Source organism: Octopus bimaculoides, chromosome 14, assembly GCF_046866305.1.
Source record: "Octopus bimaculoides isolate indiv1 chromosome 14, ASM4686630v1, whole genome shotgun sequence".
NCBI classification, from domain to species: domain Eukaryota; kingdom Metazoa; phylum Mollusca; class Cephalopoda; order Octopoda; family Octopodidae; genus Octopus; species Octopus bimaculoides.
In genome coordinates, this window is record NC_142941.1 from 36,242,676 (window position 1) to 36,264,700 (window position 22,025).

A 22,025-nucleotide genomic window follows, 5' to 3' on the forward strand; every position below is an offset into this window, starting at 1 on the left:
TATATATATACACACACTCACACACTGCAACATTGTGGCAATACAGAAGACTTACTTTCTGACTTTTACTCATGTGCAGTGAATATGATAAGTCAGCGTTTTGCAGTGACTGCGATTATTGCTTACACTGAGTTGTTTTGAATAGCATTAAATATTTACAATCAGCTGAACTTGGCAGTTTGATATTCAACTGTTTTAACAGATTCAATGCAATGCCATGCCAATCACATCAGTTACTAGTCCTGTACCATATTGGCTTATCAGTTGGTCATTTCAAAGACATATATGTGTATGTATATATATATATATATATATATATATATATATATATATATATATACATGTTTATATATATGTATATATAAGATATAATATGATATTATATAATTCAATCTAATCTAATGTTATCTATCTACCTATCTATCTAATTGTCTGTCTGTTTGTCTATTTGTCCATCTTTTTGTATATATAAATACATATATATGAATACATGTACATATGTATGTATGTGCATATGTATGTATGTAAGCACTTACATATGTATGTACATACTTATGTACATACATACATACATAGATAGATTGATACAGACAGACAGAGAGAAAGGAGAAAGCTGATTTGAATACTACAGATCCAATCCATCACTGGAACTGTAAAAGTCTGTAAAACTTTCCAGAAGCTTATCATTTAAGTATATATGAGCATTTCTAGATATGCAAGTATATGCATGAGAAGACATACATAAAACAATACATACAAATCTGCCCATATGCATACATATAGAAGTACCCTGTTGATGTTAAAATTCAAATGAAGGAGCATTAGTTCTTGGTTAGAAACTGGTTCTTTCTCTATTGGCAAGAAATCCTGAAATAAAACTGCATAATGACACACAGACACACACACACACATACACACATGCATACATGCACACACATAAAGCGTGACACTTTTTTGTTAACTCCAAAGCTTGTTTATTTCAAAAACGTAAACTTAAATAATACAATAAATAATCATGCAACTAACCCCACACCCTAAAATTAGTAGCCTTCTGCCAAAATACAATATAATTGTTATTACTATTATTTTAAAACAATTTATTGTGATATTATTATCAGGTTTGTAGGTGTGGCACAGTTGGTAACACACTGAGCAATAATTAATTTTGTTGATTTAAGACTTAGTTCAAATCTTGCAAGTTAGCTTCAACATTTCATTTTATTTCACTAGGAAATATTTACTATATTCAGTTCAATAGACTACAGCTGCTTCAACATATCATCTGTGTATATCTGTGTAGATACAAATTATTTTATACACTAGAAATTTATATAGGATCAAGGCATTACCTGCTGACTGGGATACACCAAAACCCAAGTAGCATGCTGAGTAGAAACAACAACAGGCTGTTTTACTTTGTATATAGGATTAATATAGACTTTTTATGGTAACTTTTTTGTCATGTCAAAAGCACAAAATATATAAGTTATACATAAACATTTTGCTGATTGCTTGTGTGGCATACAAATTGCATGTATGGCTTGCTTGAGTGGCATGCTGGTACTTCTCAATAACATCAAAAATGAAATCAATCACATAACACGACATAAAAAACAGAAACATTCATTAAGAAAGCTTAAAAACAAACTTCACCTTGGGTACAGCTGGTAATGGTTTTGCATAAGAGGTAAAGCTGTTCCTCATTGGTAGATTCCATGGTTGTGATGGACTGGCACTGCTAATTCTTAAGGATTTTAGATCAATAACATCATTAGATGGAGCATTCTGAGTCACATTGGGTTGGTAAAAACATCTGGTACTGGTATCTTTAAGGTTTGAGAGTGTCTGTGGTAATATTGCATCGCTGCCTAGGCCCTTTAATTGTTCAGGCTGACTAGTTTTAACTCCTGAATAATAATAATAATAATAATAATAATAATAATGATAATGATAATAACAACAACAACAACAACAATAATAATAATAATGATAATGATAATAATAATAATAATCAAAATCATAATAATAATAACAATAGTTTCAAATTTTAGCTCAGAGCCAGCAGTTTTGAGTGGAGAGTAAGTCAATTACATCAAACCTAGTGCTCGAGTGGTACTTATTTTATTGACCCCCCCCCCCCATAAAAAAAAAAGATGAATGGTAAAGTTGACCTTGGCAGAATTGAAGTCAGAATGTAAAGCTTGCTAACAATTCTGCCAGATCACTGCTTTAATAATGATAATATTAACAATAAGTCTTTCCTCTTTGGGCACAAGGCCTGAAATTTTGTAGAGAGGTGCTAGCCAATTACATCGATCCCTGTACTAAACTGGTACTAACCCCAAAAGTATGAAAGGCAATGTGAACCTCTGTGACATTTGAATTCAGAATGTCGAGCTGTAAGATAAGCTACTAAGCCTTTTGTCTGATATGGTAATGAGTTTGCCATCTTTTTACTTGCCAGAAGGGTAAGAAATGATGGAACATTACAAGTACAAATTGCGAAAAAAAGGAAGATGGTAAAAAAATGTGTAAAACATAAATGACATGAGTATGTTCCAATAGTAATAATAATAATAATAATAATAATGGTATTAATTTCATTGAATACAAGGGTAGCAAAGTCACAGTATTACAATACAAGGCAAGAAATAATAATAACTATAGTAATAATAGTAATAAAATGATGATAATAGTAATAAAATGATAATAATAATAATAATAATAATGTTGGTGATGCAAAAGATGATAACAATAACAGTGTAGTAAAAGCGACAAACAATAACAATAACAACAGAAAGTACAACAAAAAAGAATAAATACTGCATTAAAAGCAATGACTTGCAAACAGTCATTATCAAACAGAGATAACAAGTTCTACATTAATTACTTTTCCACATTTTACTATCATACTGTATGTAAATCTTATCTCCTGAAAACAACCGGATGTTGTTAATGACAAAAAAGTGATGACGATAATAGATTGCAATGATGATGATGATGACAAGATGATGATGGCAATGACAGTGAATGACCTCTTTTAAGGCAGCTCAACATTTGGTTGAAATGCATATTTTAACCCTTTAACATGCAGATTTCTTTATCAAATGTAATGCTTATTTTGAATTACTCATGCATTGTCTTAAAGCTTTGAGATTTCAATGATGTGCTTCTTAACTTTCGGAATGACATTGTAGGGGAGGTGGAGGAGGCAAGATCTAGCTAGTTTGAACTTAAAATAAGAAGAATATTTGGGCTGGTATGACCAGTCTAAATGCTAAAGGATTAATGAACTGATCCTTGAATATACAATAGATACACAAACATGAATTCTTGAGTCAAATGGAAGATGAAAAATAATATGATCCTTTAATCTCACCAATGGTGAGGTTAAAAATTTCAATATAAGCCAACAAGGAAGTTTTTACATCAATCATGGGCAACCAGTTTTGAGTAGTAGTTCACATGAGACATGGCTCATCATCAGGCATGAGGCCCTGATAATTTTTCATTGGCATGCTATTCAGAAAGTCTCACAGGTTACAGTTTGCCCATGACTGTTATACATGTTTACTCAACCTGCTAGTCTAGCATTAACAGCTAAACCTCTCTCTCATGAAACTCTGTTTTGAAATGGGTACAACAACATAGTACTATATATCATTTATCTTTTACCTGTTTCAGTCATTGGGGTGTGGTCATTCTGAGGCACCACCTTGAAGGGTTTTGTCAAACCAATTGACCCTCTTATTTATGTTTTTGTAAAGTTTGTTACTTATTCTATTATTCTCTTTAGCCAAACTGCTAAGTTTTGGAGGTGTAAACAAGTTAACACCAGCTGTCAAGTGGTGTCGTTGGACAAACATACACACATATACTCACAAAAAATATACGTGCACACACACACACACACAAAACCTTCCACAGTTTCCGTTTACCAAATTTACTCAGAAGGCATTGGTCGAACCAAAGCTGTAGTAGGAGATGTTCCACTGAGGTCAACACTAGCAACAAAAATACAAGTAGGAGAAGATTTTAGTAGTCTGACATTTTGGAGGTGGGCAGCAGGAGTGGATGGGTTGCTCAAGCAAAATAGAATGCCTAAGAAACATTGAAATACCTCTAACCAAAGATCCACAAATGTATTATGCATTTATGTATGCATGTGTATGTGTGTTTATTACATATATATACTTGTATTTCATGTTACTCTAATATATATGTGTACATGTTTATATAGCAATCAGACATAAAGTCACAGGTGACCTGGAGCTAAACAACACCACCAAATCAGAACTGCAAATGTGAAATAAAAGGGTTGCATGGGTGGATGTGGGGGGAGTGCCCGACAGAAATTTGAAAATAAAAAATTTAAAAGGACTCCCTCTCTTTTACTTGTTTCAGTCATTTGACTGTGGCCATGCTGGAGCACCGCCTTTAGTTGAGCAAATCGACCCCAGGACTTATTCTTTGCAAGCCTAGTACTTATTTTATCGGTCTGTTTTGCCAAACCACTAAGTTACGGGGACGTAAACACATCAGCATCGGTTGTCAAGCGATGTGGAGGGGGGCAAACACAGACACACAAACATACACACACACATACATATATGTATATATATACATATATACGATGGGCTTCTTTCAGTTTCCCTCTACCAAATCCACTCACAAGGCTTTGGTCGGCCCGAGGCTATAGTAGAAGACACTTGCCCAAGGTGCCATGCAGTGGGACTGAACCCGGAACCATGTGGTTGGTAAGCAAGCTACTTACCACACAGCCAAAGCATGAAACATTTAGTGAAGACTGTTGACAATCAGGGGAATAATAAAAACTCTTTCTACTATAGACACAAAGCCTGAAACTTGTGGGAAGAGTCTAGTTGATTGTATTAACTCTAGTGCTTAGCTAGTATTTATTTTATTAGCTCTGGAAGGATAAAAGGCTAAGTTGACTTTGGTGGTATTTGAACTCAGAACATTTAGCCAGAAGAAATGTTAAGCATTTTGTCTAGCATGTTAATAATTCTGCCAGCTCATTGCCTTAATCACAATGATAATGATCCTTTTTACTGGAAGCTCAAGGCCTCAAATTTTGGGGAAGGAATTAAGTTGATTACATTAACCCAGTGCATAACTGGTGCTCATTGAATTGACCCTGAAAAGGGGGAAAAGCAAGATTGACCCCAGCGGAATTTGAACTCAGGATGTAGCAGCAGATGAAATACCACTAAGCATTTTGCCTGGCATGCTAACGATAGTACCAGCTCACCACCTTAATAATAATAATAATCATAATAATAATAATGGTTTCAAATTTTAGCACAAGGCTACTAGTTTTTCAGGGAAAGTATAAGTCAATTACATTGACCCCAATATTTGACTGGTACTTATTTTATCATCCCCAAAAGTACGAAAAGCAAAGAAGGACCTCAATGAAATTTGATCTCAGATTGTAAAGCATAAGGCCAACTATTTCAAAGCATTTTGTTCCAATGTAATAACTAAACTTCAGTTGAATTCTTTGTGAAGTGATATGTCTACTGAGTGGTGCTGCCCAAATCACTAACATTTCAAAGGAATAATTGGAAAATGTCTAAAAATTGGAGAAAGTCGATAAATGGTGGGGCGGGGTTGGGTGGGGTGGGAAGGGAGTTTGCAAATCATGGGATGTTGTTTCTTGGCATTGTCTTCACCATCCATCACTGTCATCATTGTTATCATCATCTTCATCATCATTATCAGCATCATCACTAGCATTACTGTAGACCTTTGTTATCAGTTGAGTAGGTCTACAATGCAACATTTTTCTACTTGCTTCAACCAGTGTCATCTTGACCAAAACTAGATCCCCTTCCCTGTGCTTTCCTCCAAAGCGTCTTGCTGCTCATATCTTTACACTTCATACACCCAGTAACTCTTTACCTGGTAATCTTAGCCATTTACATTAAATAATCAAATTATTAGCAGTTGTACCACCTAATCTTATCAGCCAACGTCTGATTCAGAGTCATTTGTTTCTAAGATTTACTCATGCCCAGTCTTTATCATAAATGGATGTATCATATTCAATAGGACTTAACCAAATCATTCAACTGTCTCATGCTCAACCATTTTCACTAATTAATATAGGACATGAAGCTGAATTTAATTAACTCGTATATCTTTCAGTTGCAGATCATAAGCATTCATTGCTTTCTCTGCTACACAGGGCATTCTAGTAGTAGTTTTGTCCTGAGCCCTAAGGTGCATCAGGAGAGTTATCTGGTTTCCATGGTATATAAGTAACCAAGATCACAACATTCCCCTTGAATAGGATGCTGGTCTTTCATCAGGTTACTCATTTCAAACTGAGTGAACTGATGCAATGTAAAATGAACTGTTTTGCTCAAGAACACAACACACTGGAATTGAAACCATGATCTAACAATCATTATTGCAACACCCTGACAACGAGGCCATGTACTTTACAACCATGTGGTTTTGGGTTCAGTACATTGCTTAGAATTTTGGCCACATGTCTTCTACTATAGCTTCTGACAAAAAATGTGGAAAGCATATAATATAAGTGTGTGTGTGTGTAAATGTAGATATTACATAGCTTTACTTAACACCAGCTGAACTAAACAGTGATGTTGACCTTTTTTGTTGATGTGCTTTCAAAAACCTATGGAATAAAAAATCCATTACTTGAAAAAGAAGTAAAGATTTTACAGCATCCAGCTGTAAAAATCCTGTGTCAAATAAGTCCATGTTCAATCTATGCTAGCATGGAAAAATGAACAAACAAACAGGACTGCATTTGAGAAGAGTAAAACTTTTATTGCTGTCATAAGTAACAATGTTCTCAACTACCGATGATACTAAATATCAATTTCTGACTAAAAACAAGATCAGGAATTCTGACAGAGGGGTACAGATCTTTATATCAACTCTGGTAATTTTTTGGTATTTATTTTATTAGAACTTGACCACACCAAGATTTTAAATCCTGAATATACGAGGGGGTGCTGAAAAGTTCCTGGAATTAAAGGTATTGCGAAAGGCCTGGTTGGAAATCTAACCTCCCAAGTTCTTTTACAGGGCCTGAGAAAATTGTAGAACTGCTGCAATAAGTGTGTGAATCTGAGAGGGGAATATGTTGAATAAAATCATAATTAACTAATATTCCTGTATTTTCTTTTACTCAAAGCCAGGAACTTTTCAGCATCCTTCTTGTAAAGGAACATAACTAAATACTGTCAGGAATTTTGTCTGTCATTACTACCAATCCTGCCATCCAGAACCCCTAAACTAAATTAATTTTTTTTAACTGAAGCACACAGTCACAAAATTCAGTGTGAAGCAGCAGTTAAAGGCAATTATTTTAAAGATTGTTACATTCAATAGTAGTAGTAGAACCAATAGAAAAAAAAATTGCAATTAGTATTATATTAATACTGCAGAAGAACTGGTCATTATGAAAAATAAGTATAAGACATACAATCTAATAAATGAAAGTATTAAAAAACCTAAATTAAGAGCCAGTGACCCTACAAAAATACATTAAAAAAACCCCCAAAATTCCCAGCAAAATAACTGAAACAAAGCAGGGAAAATTTAACAAAGCAAGGACAATTTAAGAAAGTGGAAACAATTTAAGCTGGAGTGGGGTAACATCAACAAAAGCAACACTGCACACACCTGAGGCATATGGAGATGATCCTGGTGATGCAATGAAGAACTCGCATCTATGAATAATAATACAACAATAATGATGACAATAACAATAACAACAATGATAATAATACTGATAATGGTAATAATGATAAGAGTGATATTGATAATAGGCATTTTTAAAACATTAAATATAATAATTATAATGATAATTTCATTTCTATTCAAGAACTTTACTTTTAAGAAATTCTTTTCTTAATTTGTTTTGGCACTAGGACAATACTTTGTCAATCAATTTGTCAATGACATTAATCAGTTTGTTACCAGGTCAATTCCTCATCAATATCCAAGTTGTAATGTCTCCAGATTATTTCATTCTGGTATTACTTTAAATACATAAATTTTAGAAAGTTAAAGAAGTGATTTTTAAATTCTCAAACGCAGGATAACGCTAATAATATAGCCTGAACAGGATAAGCTACCCCTATTTTGCAGAAAAAAGTGTTGGTGGCCAGGGGTAGCTTATCCTGTTCAGGCTATATTATTAGCGTTATCCTGCGTTTGAGAATTAAAAAATCACTTCTTTAACTTTCCAAGACATTTCAACGGTTCTAAAAGCAAACTTCGTTTGTTTGTTTACGTTTATCGGAATTTGAATTTAACATAAAGTTTAGTTTTAATGATTTCCCCCCCCCCCCCCCAATATATTAATATGTCAATGTTATTTACATAACCATCTATAACTAGTGCTGGTGACACAAAGAAAAAGCATGCTGTGAAGTGGTTGGTATTATGAAGGGCATCCAGCTGGAGAAATCATACCAAAGCAGACACTGGCACATGATGCAGCCCTTGGGCCCACCATATTCTGTCAAACACTATCCAACCCATGCCAGCGTGGAATGTGGACATTTTGATGAGTGCAGTAGAATTGAGAAACTAAAATAATGAAGGAATTATACAAAAATAGGGATGTCATCTTAATCCATTCTTTGTTTTATTTTTTTTAACACTTTTTTCAGTTTTTTGTTATTCCTCACATATTAACATAAAGAAGAGAAATCTGTATTTCTTAACATCTGTTCACTACCTCGTTCATGCCTCATTTACAAACTTGTTGCTATAGTGACTGGCATAGTGATGAAGAACTGACAAGGCATTGAAGTGACTCAGTGACAATTTGACAAACAGATTGACATGGTAATTATTTAATTATTTGATGGACAACAAATTGATTGGTAAAGAAGAGGTCAATGATGAATTGACAACATTTCATTGATTTCTTCGCCATATATGTGATTAATGAGTTTGCAACCTTATGGTTTCAAGTTCAGTCCCACTGCATGGTATCATAGGCATGGGTCTTCTACTATAGTCTTAGACCAACCACAGTCTTGTGAATGGATTTGGTAGATGGTGACTGAAAGAAGTGCATTGTGTATATGTATGTGTGTATATATATGTGTATATATATATATATATATATATATATATATATATATATATATATATGCGCACACACATACATATGTACATTCACACATGTGTGCATATATGTGTGTGTGTTTGTTGTGAAGGTATGTAGCTTTGTGGTTAGAGTTCTTGGCTCACAATTATAAAGTTGTGAGTTTGATACCTAGTGGCGTATTGAGTCCTTTAGCCAGATACTTTAATTCACATTTCTCCTGCCCCACTCAGCTGGCAAAAATGGGTTGTACCTGTAATTCAAAGGTCTAACCTTGTCACATTCTGTGCCTTGCTGAATCTCTTTGAGAACTACATGGGCTGGAACAATGTAAAATAAAGCATGTCTGTAGAGTGCTCAGCCATGTGTATGTTATTAATTTCTTGAATAGGTTGATCCAATGATCCGATCAACTGAAACACCCATCAGAACCAATGAAGTGGCAGTGTGTGTTTGTGTTTTCTTGTCTTGGCATCACGTGATAGTTGTAAATGAGTGTCACTATCATATAAGCAGCATCATTCGTTTCCAGTATTCTTTGAAAACATATTTGGCCAAGGGGAAATATTACATTGCTTGTAAACAGGTGAGAGCTGGTGACAGCAAGGGCATCTAGCCACAGAAAATCTGCTCCAGCAAACTCCGTCCAGCTCATGCAAGCATGGAAAAGTGGACATTAAAACATTGATGATGATAATGATGATGAGGATGACTGCTACTTATTGCTTTCATTGATTGCAATGGAGTGAATAACAACATTTCCCTTAGCAAGATTTAAACTAAAAAGTACAAGAAACTTAATTAGATACGTTATGCAACACTTATGAATGAAACATTCTCCCACCTCACCACATCAACTTTCACTTTAATCATGAGCAGCATGCAACTAGAACCTTTGCAATTGCTTCAAATGGTCTTGGTGGCATTGATCAGGGCAACAGATTTAGCTTACTATTTAAGAGTGCAATAATCACTTTGGTTGGTTTCAACACAGATTTTGTCTGTCTAATTTCACTAGAGGCTTTTGTTAACTCACAGCTATGATAAAAGATAATTTCTGAAGTTGTTGCATTGTCATGTTGTACCTGAAGCTATAGGAATAGCTGTGTTATTGAGAAGTTTGCTGTGGGAGAGACAAACACGCACGCACACACACACACACACACACACACACACACACACACACACGCATGCACTCACACACATATACATGACAGGCTTCCTCAGCTTCTGTTTACCAAATTAACTCGTAAGGCATTATTAGTTGGCCTGGTGCCATAGTAGAAGTCTTTTGCCTAAGGTACTGCACACTAGGACTGAACTTGAAACCATGCCATTGCAAAACTATGCTTCTTCACATCACAGCTATGACTGATCTTATTTTCATGAAATAAACACTTTAACCCACCAACCACGCTTGTGCTCATATTTAAAATGTGTACACTCTAAAACATTGTCTTGCTGTCTTCTACACACTTTTGAATAGTTCTGAGGATTTACAAATAAATAGAAACATCAGTAAACAATGGTGATGATCCAGTCTTTAGCCTAGTTTATGAACGTACTAATTTATTTATTAATCCGGATTTTAGAGAATTACCTACATACATTCATGTGTTTTAGTTTTAAGACATAGGTACAGTTAAGTTTATTTATATGATTTTACAGGGAACCTGATTTTTAACAATGTCAGTTTTTTTTTATTTTTTATTTTTTACTTTTTATTTAAAACCTGTGGTGTGTCACTCCTGGGTGACATGTATCATAAGTTCAACATTACTTCCTTAGAGCAAAAAAAAAAAAAAATGTTACTTCCTTAGGCCCTTACCTCCATAAAAAAAATGACACGGTACTAATATACAATAGCAGCATACTTATATACATGCATATGTACAAGGTCACATATAAAAACAGATATATATGGACAGACATAGATAAACAAATAGATAGATAGATAGATAGATAGACAGGCAGACAGGTGGAGAGAGAGAAAGAGGGAGAGAGAAAGACAGATAAATCAATTAATATAAAGATAGAGATGGATGGATGGATGGCGAGACAGATAAACAGATAGATAAATAGATATAAAGATGTAAATAGATAGATAGACAGTGAAACAGATACAGTTTGGTAGACAGATATATAAATAGCTAGAAAGATAGACAGAGAGACTGACAGGATTGGTTGTATCTCACTAGTGTAAAATGCAATTAAGTGAAAGAAAGTGCCCAATACTGTTTTTAGAGTAGAATAATATTTATTCAAAGCTGAGATTGTATGAGCCACTACATATAGTTTCTTGTTTGCAATCCTGAAGCATTCTGACACTTGTTAATTAAATCTGTTTAGGTCATGCTGAAGGCAACTTGGTGGGAATTACTGGCTCCATACTTGGACATATGTAAACAAGGGTAATATATTTATAAAAATTATACTATAAAAATGTATAATAATTTATCTATAATGATTCATAAAAATTAATCTATAAAAATTTATAATAATCTCTAACAATTTATTACAATTAATCTATAAAGATTTATTGCAATTAACCAATAAAAATCTATAACAATTTACAAAAACTTAAACATTTATTGGCACAGGTATTGCTGTGTAGTTAATGAGCTTGCTTTCTAATCACTTGGTTTTGGGTTCAGTTTCACTGTGTAGCACTTCAGGCATCTTCTACTAAATCTATAGGCCAACCAATGCCTAATGAGTGAATTTGATCAGTGGAAACTGTAGAAGCCCATAATATATATATATATATTTGTGTGTGTATGTCTCTTTGTGTCTGTGTTTGAACCCTACTCAACCAGAGTTGGTTTGTTTATATCCACATATCTGTGCAGCATTAGACACAAAATATTGATGGAGTACTTACCAGACTTAAAAATAAGTACTGGGGTCAATTTGCTTTATAAAACCATTCAAGATAGTATTCCAGAATGGCCACAGTCCAATGACTGAAACAAGTAGTATATAAAAAATTTAATATCTCTCCAGTCATCATTTACTAGGCTGTTATTGACCGTGTTGATGCCTAGGTTCACCACAGACTTTAACTGAACTTTCCTTAGAAATTTTCCGTCAGTCATTGTGCAAGTACTTTTCTGTAAAAGGTCGTTTTATTCACTGCAGTTGCTTTATAGAAATTTTTATAATTTGTTGTAAATGTTGATAGATTAATTTTTATAACTTTTCATATTTGTTTACATATTATTACATGTCCATATAAGGAAGTGAGCTGGAGAAATTATTAGCATACCAGTCAAAACGCTTAGTGGCATTTTGTCTGTTTACATTTTGAGTTCAAACTCCACCAAGGTCAATTTTGCTTTTCATCCTTTCGGGGTCAATGAAATAAATACCAGTTGAGCACCGGGGTCAATGTAATTAACTATCCTCCACCCCAATAGTATTCTGGTATAATGTCTATTGTTGCAAAGGAGTACATCTCCATATATGGAACAAGCAATTGCTGCCAATTTGTTTTCAGTGTGACTAGGACCATTTGAATTGATGTGTATATAAAAAAGTTTCATTTACTATAGACTCAGTTGGGCACATGTATACAGTGGTGGGCAAAAGTAGACGTACAGTGTTGCATATGAGTGGAATGTTCTTTTCATTACTGTGCTTCTTTTTTTTTTTTTCTAGGATAAGAATTCTAAGATTCTACATTCGTTTTAACTAATTCTTTCTATAGTAAAGTAACTATTCCTAAGTTATTATATGGCTGGAAATTTGACCAACGATGAATGAAAGTGGATTAGCAAGAAGTACAAGAAAACATAGATTACAGAAATGGACTGAAGAATTTCAAAGACTAGCTCCATCAAAATTAGCAATCTAAGAATATATGCCAAATTTGAGCAGACTATGTCCATCTGCAATGCACAGGAAAATCGTCAACCAGTCAGTTTTACTAATGAGAAAATGAAATGCTTGTGGCTCAAGCATTCACTCAAAGTCCCAAGAAGTATAAAAAAAAAAGAAGAGTGCTTTCAATGAACTAGACATCTTCCACAGATCCTTTAGATGACTTATGAATCACTTAGGTAAAAAATAAATAGAGAAATGAAAAGAATATTCCACTCATATTAAGCAGCTGTATACCTACTTTTGCCCATTCCTATATATATGTATGTCTTTACATATGTATGACTCTGTGTAGATAGATGGATAGGCAAAGAGATGAATAGATAGATAGGTAGAGAAAATCTCGATTGATGGCTGGGTGCATAGGTAGCCACACACACACACACACACACACACACACACACACACACTTATACGTATGTAACATGCTGACAAACAGACACATTTTTATCTGTCTGTTAACAATGATATACAAAACCACATAAGCCAGGATACACAATTAGGCAATGGTTATTGACAGAAAATACAGACAAAAATATGACAGGTTAAACATTTGTACAAAAAACATCTGAGACATTTAAAGTTAGACAATGAAAACTATGATGTTTTTAATCTAAGATGTCATCCATAATATTTCTGATTAGATATTATAATAAATGATATAAAATACATTAAAATCTAGTAATTTAGAGTGATATGAAATATAGAATTTATTATTATTACTATTATTATTATTATTATTATTAGGAAAGATGAAAAACGGTGTAAATTCAAAAATGACAAAAAAAATAAAGAACAAATAGGAAAGTTTCAGAGTGAGTATTTATCTTAATTTGTCATCCAGCTTCACCTTATGATCATATCTATTAAAGTACACTCTCAACATGAAGAACATCTTAGTTCTTCCATAATTTTTTTTTATGTATACATATATATTTTTGGTGTGGGATGAAGAAGTTTGGGAAGTTACTTGAATTTTTTTTGCAATGGAATTAACATTCATCCTATCCAGTGTCTGTATGTAAGGGAGAAGGTGTGTTTCCCATGAAACCAGAGATAAGCGCCATTCATGTGGATTTTTATGGTTTAGAAAAAAGATCAGCTAGCTTTATATATAAATAAATAGAGACACATTGAACTAAGAGTTAAGACGTAAAATTTATTCTTGTTCAGTAATTCAATAATTTTTTTTCTTTTACTTTTATGTGTTGTTGGTGATAGTGGAGATAGGTATTGTAGCCAAAAGAAGAAATCATCATCATCATCATTATTATTTAAAATCATTATAAAACTAAATACAGTAATTTATTAATAATTGTAATGATGATGACAATGATAATGATGACAGTGGTGGTGGTGGTCGTCATTGTCATCATAATGATGATGGAATAGTAATAGATTAACTTTTTATCATCATCATCATCATTATTATTATTATTATTATTATTATTATTTAGGTGGTAAGCTGGCAGAACCATTAACGTGCTAGAGGAAATGCTTGGTGATATTTCGCCTATCACTACATTCTGAGTTCAAATTTTGCCAAAGACAACTTTGCCTTTTATCCTTTCAGGGTCAATAAAAATAAGTACCAGTTGAAAACTGGGGTTGATGTAATTGACTCATCCCCTCCCCTGAATTTGCTGCCCTTGTGGCAAAAATTTGAAACCATCATTATTATTATTTTTATTACTGTCTGTCTGGCTCTCGTGCCGGTGGCACATAAAAGCAGCCACTACACTCTCGGAGCAGTTGGCATTATGAAGGGCATCTAGCTGTAGAAACTCTGCCAGATCAGATTGGAGCCTGGTGCAGCCATCTGGTTCACCAGTCCTCAGTCAAATCGTCCAACCCATGCTAGCATGGAAGGCAGACATTAAACGCTGATTATTATTATTATCATTTTTAAGGCTGTGGGCTGGCAGAATCATTAGCATGCTACCAGCTTTTCATCCACTGCTGGGGGTCAACTTTGCCTGTCATTCTTTTGGGATCAATAAAATAAGTACCAGTCAAATTGAATCAATGTAATTAACTAGCCTCTTCTTCAAAGATTTCAGGCCTGTATTAGAAAGGATTATCATTATTATCTACTGTCACTTTTTTTAACCTTTGTATGCTATGCATATATCCCTTCTTTTTCAAGGTATACCGTGTATACTTAATTCTTTTCTTTTTTACCATTTCATTATATGCAAACCCCTACACTTTGTCTTTGTATTGTCCCCCTCATCCTTCACCCTTGTGGAAAACAAATGAAATCATTATTATTATTATTATTATTATTATCATTATTATTATTAGTAGTAGTAGTCATTGTTAATAATAATAATAATACTGATGATGATGACAATGAGGAAATTAATAAGAGTCAGTGTAATAAAATAGACTACAATAATACCATAATGCTAAGCTTTGTTACTATCAAACTACTGGATTCTGGTTTGAAATAATATTCCCTCCATTAGGTCTTCTTGATAAGATAAAATGTTTTGCTGAGATGAAAATACAAACATAAAGAAGAAAAAAAAAATCTTGTATTCCTTAGATCTTTCAAACATAAGTATTTCACTCTAAAAATATCATACTGTGTGCTGCAATTATTTTAGACTTCCAACATGTTTAGCTGACCTTCACTAACCAGGTTTGACTCAACCAGCAAATAATCTACGGGGGAGCTTCTAATTCTGTTTCTCAAATAAAAATGTAGCCTATAGGGATAGAGAATTCCCCTTTTTACTTCAACCAATTTTAATAGTGCCTTGTTTGTACATAGTTCAAAGATTCCATCAGAGCAAAACCATTTGAATGCATTGCATGCCACAGATAGGTTGTAATCTTTGAACTTACCAGCTAGTGTTTCATAAAGCCCGTTGTTTCCACCTTCACTGTTAATGCTAGGACCACAGTCATCTGAACGAGATGATATTGTTGAAGATTCATTCAGATGTTTTTCTTTTTTACCTGCACCAGATGTCACAGCAGTGTCTTGAAAGCACATCTATGAAAAAAAATATACAAGATAACGACAATAATCAAATGTAGAGAATTAATTAATTTTTTCTCTCTCTTCTAGACACAATGTAGATTTGTGAGGGGAAGTTGGAAAAATCCAATCTACTATTGAATTTTAATGGAATTTGTCACTGCTTGACTAATAACAAGGTTCTTTACTCTATTAATTTTTTTGAAGCATGATAAAGCTGATTGAGTCAACCAAGTATTGTAAGATGTCCTTAGTTGAATTTTCAAATATTTTATTACGAGACCCTGTTCACTTTATATCATTCTAGACACAAACTTAAGACTTGCCTGTAGTTTTCACAAGCCATGCACAATATCAATAAATAAATTGAGAAACTTTGCGATTAAATGTACATAGCAAAATCATTTCAGGCCTTGCCCTAAAATAACTTTGATGTTGTAACCCCAAGAGCAAGGCAAGAAATAATTTCATATATAGATATTGTTAATTGGTTCATCTGCTCTGTGGAGTGTTTCATAGCTTGGTGATTAATATTAGCAATGAGCACAAAGGTCAGTGAGTTCACAGGAAGAATAGATTACTTATGAAATGCCCAACAGCATTTAAACACATTCAGATACATCTTTCCAAGTTCAAAATTTTGCCAGGTTCAACCTTTGTCTTTCATCCCTCTGGCATTAATAAAATAAATATCAAGTACATTCTGTGACTAGAATTGATTGACTATATCTCTTTTAACTTTATGACAATGTAAGAAATCTATATTGAAGCAGAGTACAGAGAGCTGTTAGTTGGAAGATATCACAGAACATATGAATAGATATGATAAAGTATTAAATTAAATCTATCATTTTGAGTTCAAATTCCACTGAGAGTTGACTTTGTATTACATCAGTTCAGACATTGATATATGAAAAGCCAGCAAAATACTGAGGTTAATTTTATCAATTACAATAACCTTTTTCTGCATAAAAATATTGATTTGTTTGCCCAAGGGAGAAATTAATATGGTATGGTGAGTAAATTAATCTATTGGTGTTTACATTGCATATGGACGCAGGCCTGGTTGAACTTTTAAATGACATAATGTGATGTTTGTATATATTGAAATATATAGATTTAATTGTATTTGTAGCATACACCCGATATGTAGGCATACCTTCCTCTAATAAATAGATTTGACTCACACAGACACACAGAGACTCACACATACCTCAAAGACCTAAATTCAGTTATAAAAAATATTTATGCTAAACATTATCAGTTACATTTGGACATCTTTTTATAAAATAAATACCATATGTTACAATGAGAACACTTTATTAATAAATCCTCCTCATCATCGTCATCATCATCCTCATTTTCATCATCATTGTCATCTTCGTCATCATGGTCACTGTCTTCAATATCACTGATAACTATGATGTCAGCAGCAGCAATGGCATCATCAGCATCCTCGTCATCATCATCATCACTACTTTATAAGTGAATTTTGTAGACAGACACAATATAAAGTCCATCATATGTGTGTGTGTATGTGTGTCCTTGTATGTGTGTCTGTATATGTGCCTGTATGTGTAAATGCATGATTGTGTTTGCACATATTGTTAATAGTTTACTTGGTGCTGCTGAAATTTCTAGTTGGTACTATGACTTCTTCCACTACACTTTTAAAAAATACTCTACCTGATAAAGCAGGTAAGGTTTGATCACAGGAGAAGCATCTTGGTTGTAAAAATCCTGCCTCAAAACTCCTCTCCAATTCATGACAGCATGGAAAAATAGATGCTAAATGAATGACCAAATAAATATTGTCTTTATCTATCTATCTATCTATCTATCTATCTATCTATCTATCTATCTCTCTCTATATATATATACTAAAAGGTCTAGTCTATTTTGTGTTGGTATGGTGGGCTGTGTGCCTCAGTGGTCCTGAGAGTTATGTCAGTGGAGCACAAGCTCCTCCTTGTATAGTATCACATGTTGACCCCATTCTTAGATATTTGTCATATATATATATATATATATATATATATATATTAAGGAATAAAAAAATTATTTTAACTTTACAGGCAAAAATCGGTATATTATTACACCGGGTTTCATAATATATAATATATATGTATATTACTAATTTAGAGACGAACCACCACTCTACAACTCAGTCAACTCAGAACCCATCCAAATCCATGCTGTGAGGCATATACCATCTTAATATACCTAAGATTTAAATCTAAAAATTTTAATTAAATAATATATTACATAAATAAATCATAGAAATATTAATTTTAAAAAATTTAAAAGTTAAAATTATAAATTGGACAGTAAAAATTACCATGATAATATACAGTATTGAAGTATAGATTTAAAAGTTAGTGCTAGTATATAGACTACGCGCGTTTCATTGCTGGAATAGGACTATATAAAATCATAAGCATATTCTATCAGAGTTCATTAGAACGGGGAAATACTAAAATAATAACGAAAATATCGAAAAAGAAAAACCTACCTAAAATAAAAAGTTTATTGAAGATTAATAAAATACTAAAATACTTAAAACTCACAGATTTACACAGAATAATAACTATACCAAATACGAAAGTTATGTATTACTTAAAAAATGTTATGAAACAGTGTAAAAGACTGCTCATGTTATCGATGAATACTTAAGGTAAAGGTAGTTATATGTTCCAATTTGTATAATATTGTGATGATTAAAGTGTATTCTAAAGCTAATTTGTTGTATCTTACGCTACTGATCATAACTATAAGTTGGTAACTAATCCTAGGTTTAAATAAATAAGTTAGTTATCTAAACTTATTATATAAGTAATTTAATTTATGTCTGCATTTAATATTACGTTCATCGTGGGAGTTATTTTTTATTAGATAATAATATCTCTTTGAATTCGTTAGTACATAATAAGCAGAATTTATTCCCTATCCTATATGATTTAACCTTGCAAACTATTTCCCATTTTAACTCGTATCCTATTCTTTTTTATTTAAGTTTCCAAATGGATTTACTAAGGCCCATAGAGTTCATTAAATTTCTATTCTTAAAAGAATTCATATGTTGCGCCACCCGGGATTTAATTTTATTGCAAGTCGATCCAATGTAGGTAGTATTTCTGTTATCATTTTCACTACAGTCATGATCCTTCAACATCACTATTTTAGTAATTATAATACGTATTTAGCTCTGGTAATGGACACCATGTTTATCACCTGACTTTTCAGTATTAATGTTCATAGCATTATTTACGTAATGTAGAATTTTCGTATGTATATAGTTATTACTCTGCGTTAATTTGCAAGTTTAAGTATTTTTCTAATTTTAATCCTCAAGAATCTTTTTATTTTAGGTAGATTTTATTTTTCGATATTTTCGTTATTATTTTAGAAATTATAATACGCATGTACTTCTGGGTAATAGACGTCATATTTATCACGTGACCTTTTAGTATAAATTCTATAACAGCCATTTTGATTCAGTCCACAGTTACTCACCGGCAGGTAAGTCATGTTTTCTTATTTTAATTTTAATTTTATAAACAGTATTGACATCCATCTTTTAGTAACTTCATACACTAACACGTTTTTTTACTATTATCTACTTATTCCATAATGTTTTAACCTTGTTTACTATAATACTCTTTTTCAATATTTTTAGATTGTAACTCTTAATAATTATATTAATAACCGTTAATGTAGGGATCAGTTTACAGATTTTGTCTCTTTGTATATATATATTTATTTCTCATGTTTATGTTTATTCCTTGAATGATTTTAGGTATTTTCTTAGAGATTTGAGCTGAAGAGTGACTGATTTTGGGAGTAAAATCATTTCCCCGTTCTAATGAACTCTGATAGAATTTGCTTATGATTTTATATAGTCCTATTTCAGCAATGAAATGCACGGAGTCTATATACTAGCACTAACGGTTTACATCTATACTTCTATAGTGTATATTATCGTGGTAATTTTTACTGTCCAATTTATAATTTTAACTTTTAAATTTTTTAAAATTAATATTTCTATGATTTATTTATGTAATATATTATTTAATTAAAATTTTTAGATTTAAATCTTAGGTATATTAAGATGGTATATGCCTCACAACATGGATTTGGACGGGTTCTGAGTTGTAGAGTGGTGGTTCATCTCTAAATTAGTAAGATATATATATATATATATATATATATATAAGTATATATATATATATATATAAGTATATATATATATATATATATATATGTGTGTGTGTGTTATTTGTTTTTAGGTTTAATTATAATAAAAACAATTTTGCATTTAATCTGAGGGGTGACTCTATACTTTTGATGAGTACTAAATTAATTATTCTTAAACAAAAGAATATTTTTGACAGTGATGTCGAAGTTGTTTCAGCCTATTGAGCATGTGTGTGTGATGCCTTGATCTTGTATAAAAGCCTGTCTCAGATGCATTTCTGATCAACCTATGCAGGCATGATAAAATGGATGTCAAATGAACAAATAAAGCTCTTAGAAAAAGATGTCAGTTGCAACACCTGTTTTTCTCATTCTCATATGTTGAAGTCTGGAGGAATTAATCCTAGCAGTGATTGACAGAAATGATTATGAAAACTTCAGCAATTGGTTCTATTCATTGAAATTGCATGGGATAAATAAAATATTGATTACTTGGTGAAATACCATTATGACATACTCGGATATTTTTAAAAAGTTGTCTACGAAAGCAAAATCTTTTTTTAAAATTTTATAAAAAAGATAAAAGAAAATGAATGTAAAGAAACCAACCATAATAATAAGCACCAAATTAAGTTAGCTGGTGAATAACAGAATACATTGAGATAGATAGTAGAGATAGGATTTAAAATAACTACAAATATTGTTGCAGTACATATTTTTATTGACAGGATTCTTTGGTTGTCCCAGAGTGGTACTCTACCAGTTTTGGGAAATTTTATTTTCAATTTTCTTGTTAATTCGTATTGTTGTGTTTTTTGCACATGTATATTTAAATCTATATGTAAATCTCCTTTGCTCTTTGTCTTTGTTTTGTCCTGAAAAATTTTTTTTTTTCATTGCTCTTGAGGCCATTAAAAAATATACCATTATAATTGAGTAAGAGAGCAGCACACACCTTTTAGGGTCAATAAAATATGTACCGGTTGAACATTGGAGTTGATGTAACTAACTTGCCCTCTCCCCTATCTTGCTGGCCTTGTGACAAAATTTGAAACTATAATTATTATTATTTTCATATACACTCAAAAGATTAGACTGTTGGAGAAGAAAAGAATCCTAACATTGGGCTACAACAAGTAGCCTTAGATGCCAAGAACCTTCCTAAGTATCCTAGCTATCCCTAATATCACTGTTTTCTGGAGTTGTACTAAACTGGGTTTTATGCTTATTTCCTCTATCCATTCATTCAGATCTTTAGGGATAGTTCCCAATGCACCTAGAACTACTGGGATACATTTTACTCGAATTTTCCACAGTCTCTATAATTCAATAGCTAGGTCCTGGTACTTTGCTATTTCTTCATCATTTGGGACTATAAAGTCAATTATCTGGCACTTTCTATTCTCTTTTTCTACGACTACCAAATCAGGCCTTCTAGCTTCTATTACTCTGTCAGTCTGACAGAGTAATAGAACTTTCCTTTCAGCAACCATAACCATCTCTCACTACTACTATTTGCTGCAACTATCTTTGAGAATCTACCATGCAACTCCTTCTCCTACCAGTCAGATAATTTCTGTTCTCTTTTCTAGATTTTAACTTTGTTGAGGGTTCCTATGTCTTGCTGTGACTTTAGCAGCTTTTAATGAACTTTCTTCACTTGTACCTACTTCGGAGTTTATATCTATTCTAGCTAACTCCATGCAGTCTTCTATTGATATTAACCCTCTTCTGCCTTCCTTTCTAGGTAGGTATAATCTTGCTACTCCTGCCCTTGGGTGGAGTCCTCCATTTATATTGAATTCCTTCCTAGTTCTTTAGTCTAGCTTTGCTAATTCAGTTTTT

The 22,025-nt window shown here is 32.7% G+C and overlaps 1 protein-coding gene and 1 long non-coding RNA gene across 8 annotated transcripts in view; one reads left to right on the top strand and one right to left on the bottom strand.

Annotated features, from left to right (window-relative positions):
- The window catches only part of LOC106881593 (protocadherin beta-15), a 319,651-nt gene that overhangs the window by 109,349 nt on the left and 188,277 nt on the right, over positions 1-22,025 (bottom strand). For 2 of the 7 annotated variants that reach the window (XR_016244290.1, XR_016244291.1), the window contains exons 3-5: positions 15,851-16,001; positions 7,684-7,730; positions 1,654-1,907 (exon numbers count right to left, since the gene is read on the bottom strand). Coding sequence is in view for 2 of the 7 variants with exons in the window: in XM_052973057.2 (XP_052829017.1) it covers positions 1,654-1,907; positions 15,851-16,001 (405 nt within the window). In the remaining 5 variants the exon portion in view is untranslated. Of the gene's footprint in view, positions 1-1,653; positions 1,908-7,683; positions 7,731-15,850; positions 16,002-22,025 lie in introns of those variants that run through there. The other 5 variants (XM_052973057.2, XM_089362700.1, XR_016244293.1 and 2 more) reach the window with 3 other exon arrangements.
- The window catches only part of LOC128249440 (uncharacterized), a 349,834-nt gene continuing 347,291 nt past the window's right edge, over positions 19,483-22,025 (top strand). Inside the window, exon 1 of the long non-coding RNA XR_008265561.2 lies at positions 19,483-19,505. This is a non-coding gene — a long non-coding RNA (uncharacterized LOC128249440). The remainder of the gene's footprint in view (positions 19,506-22,025) is intronic.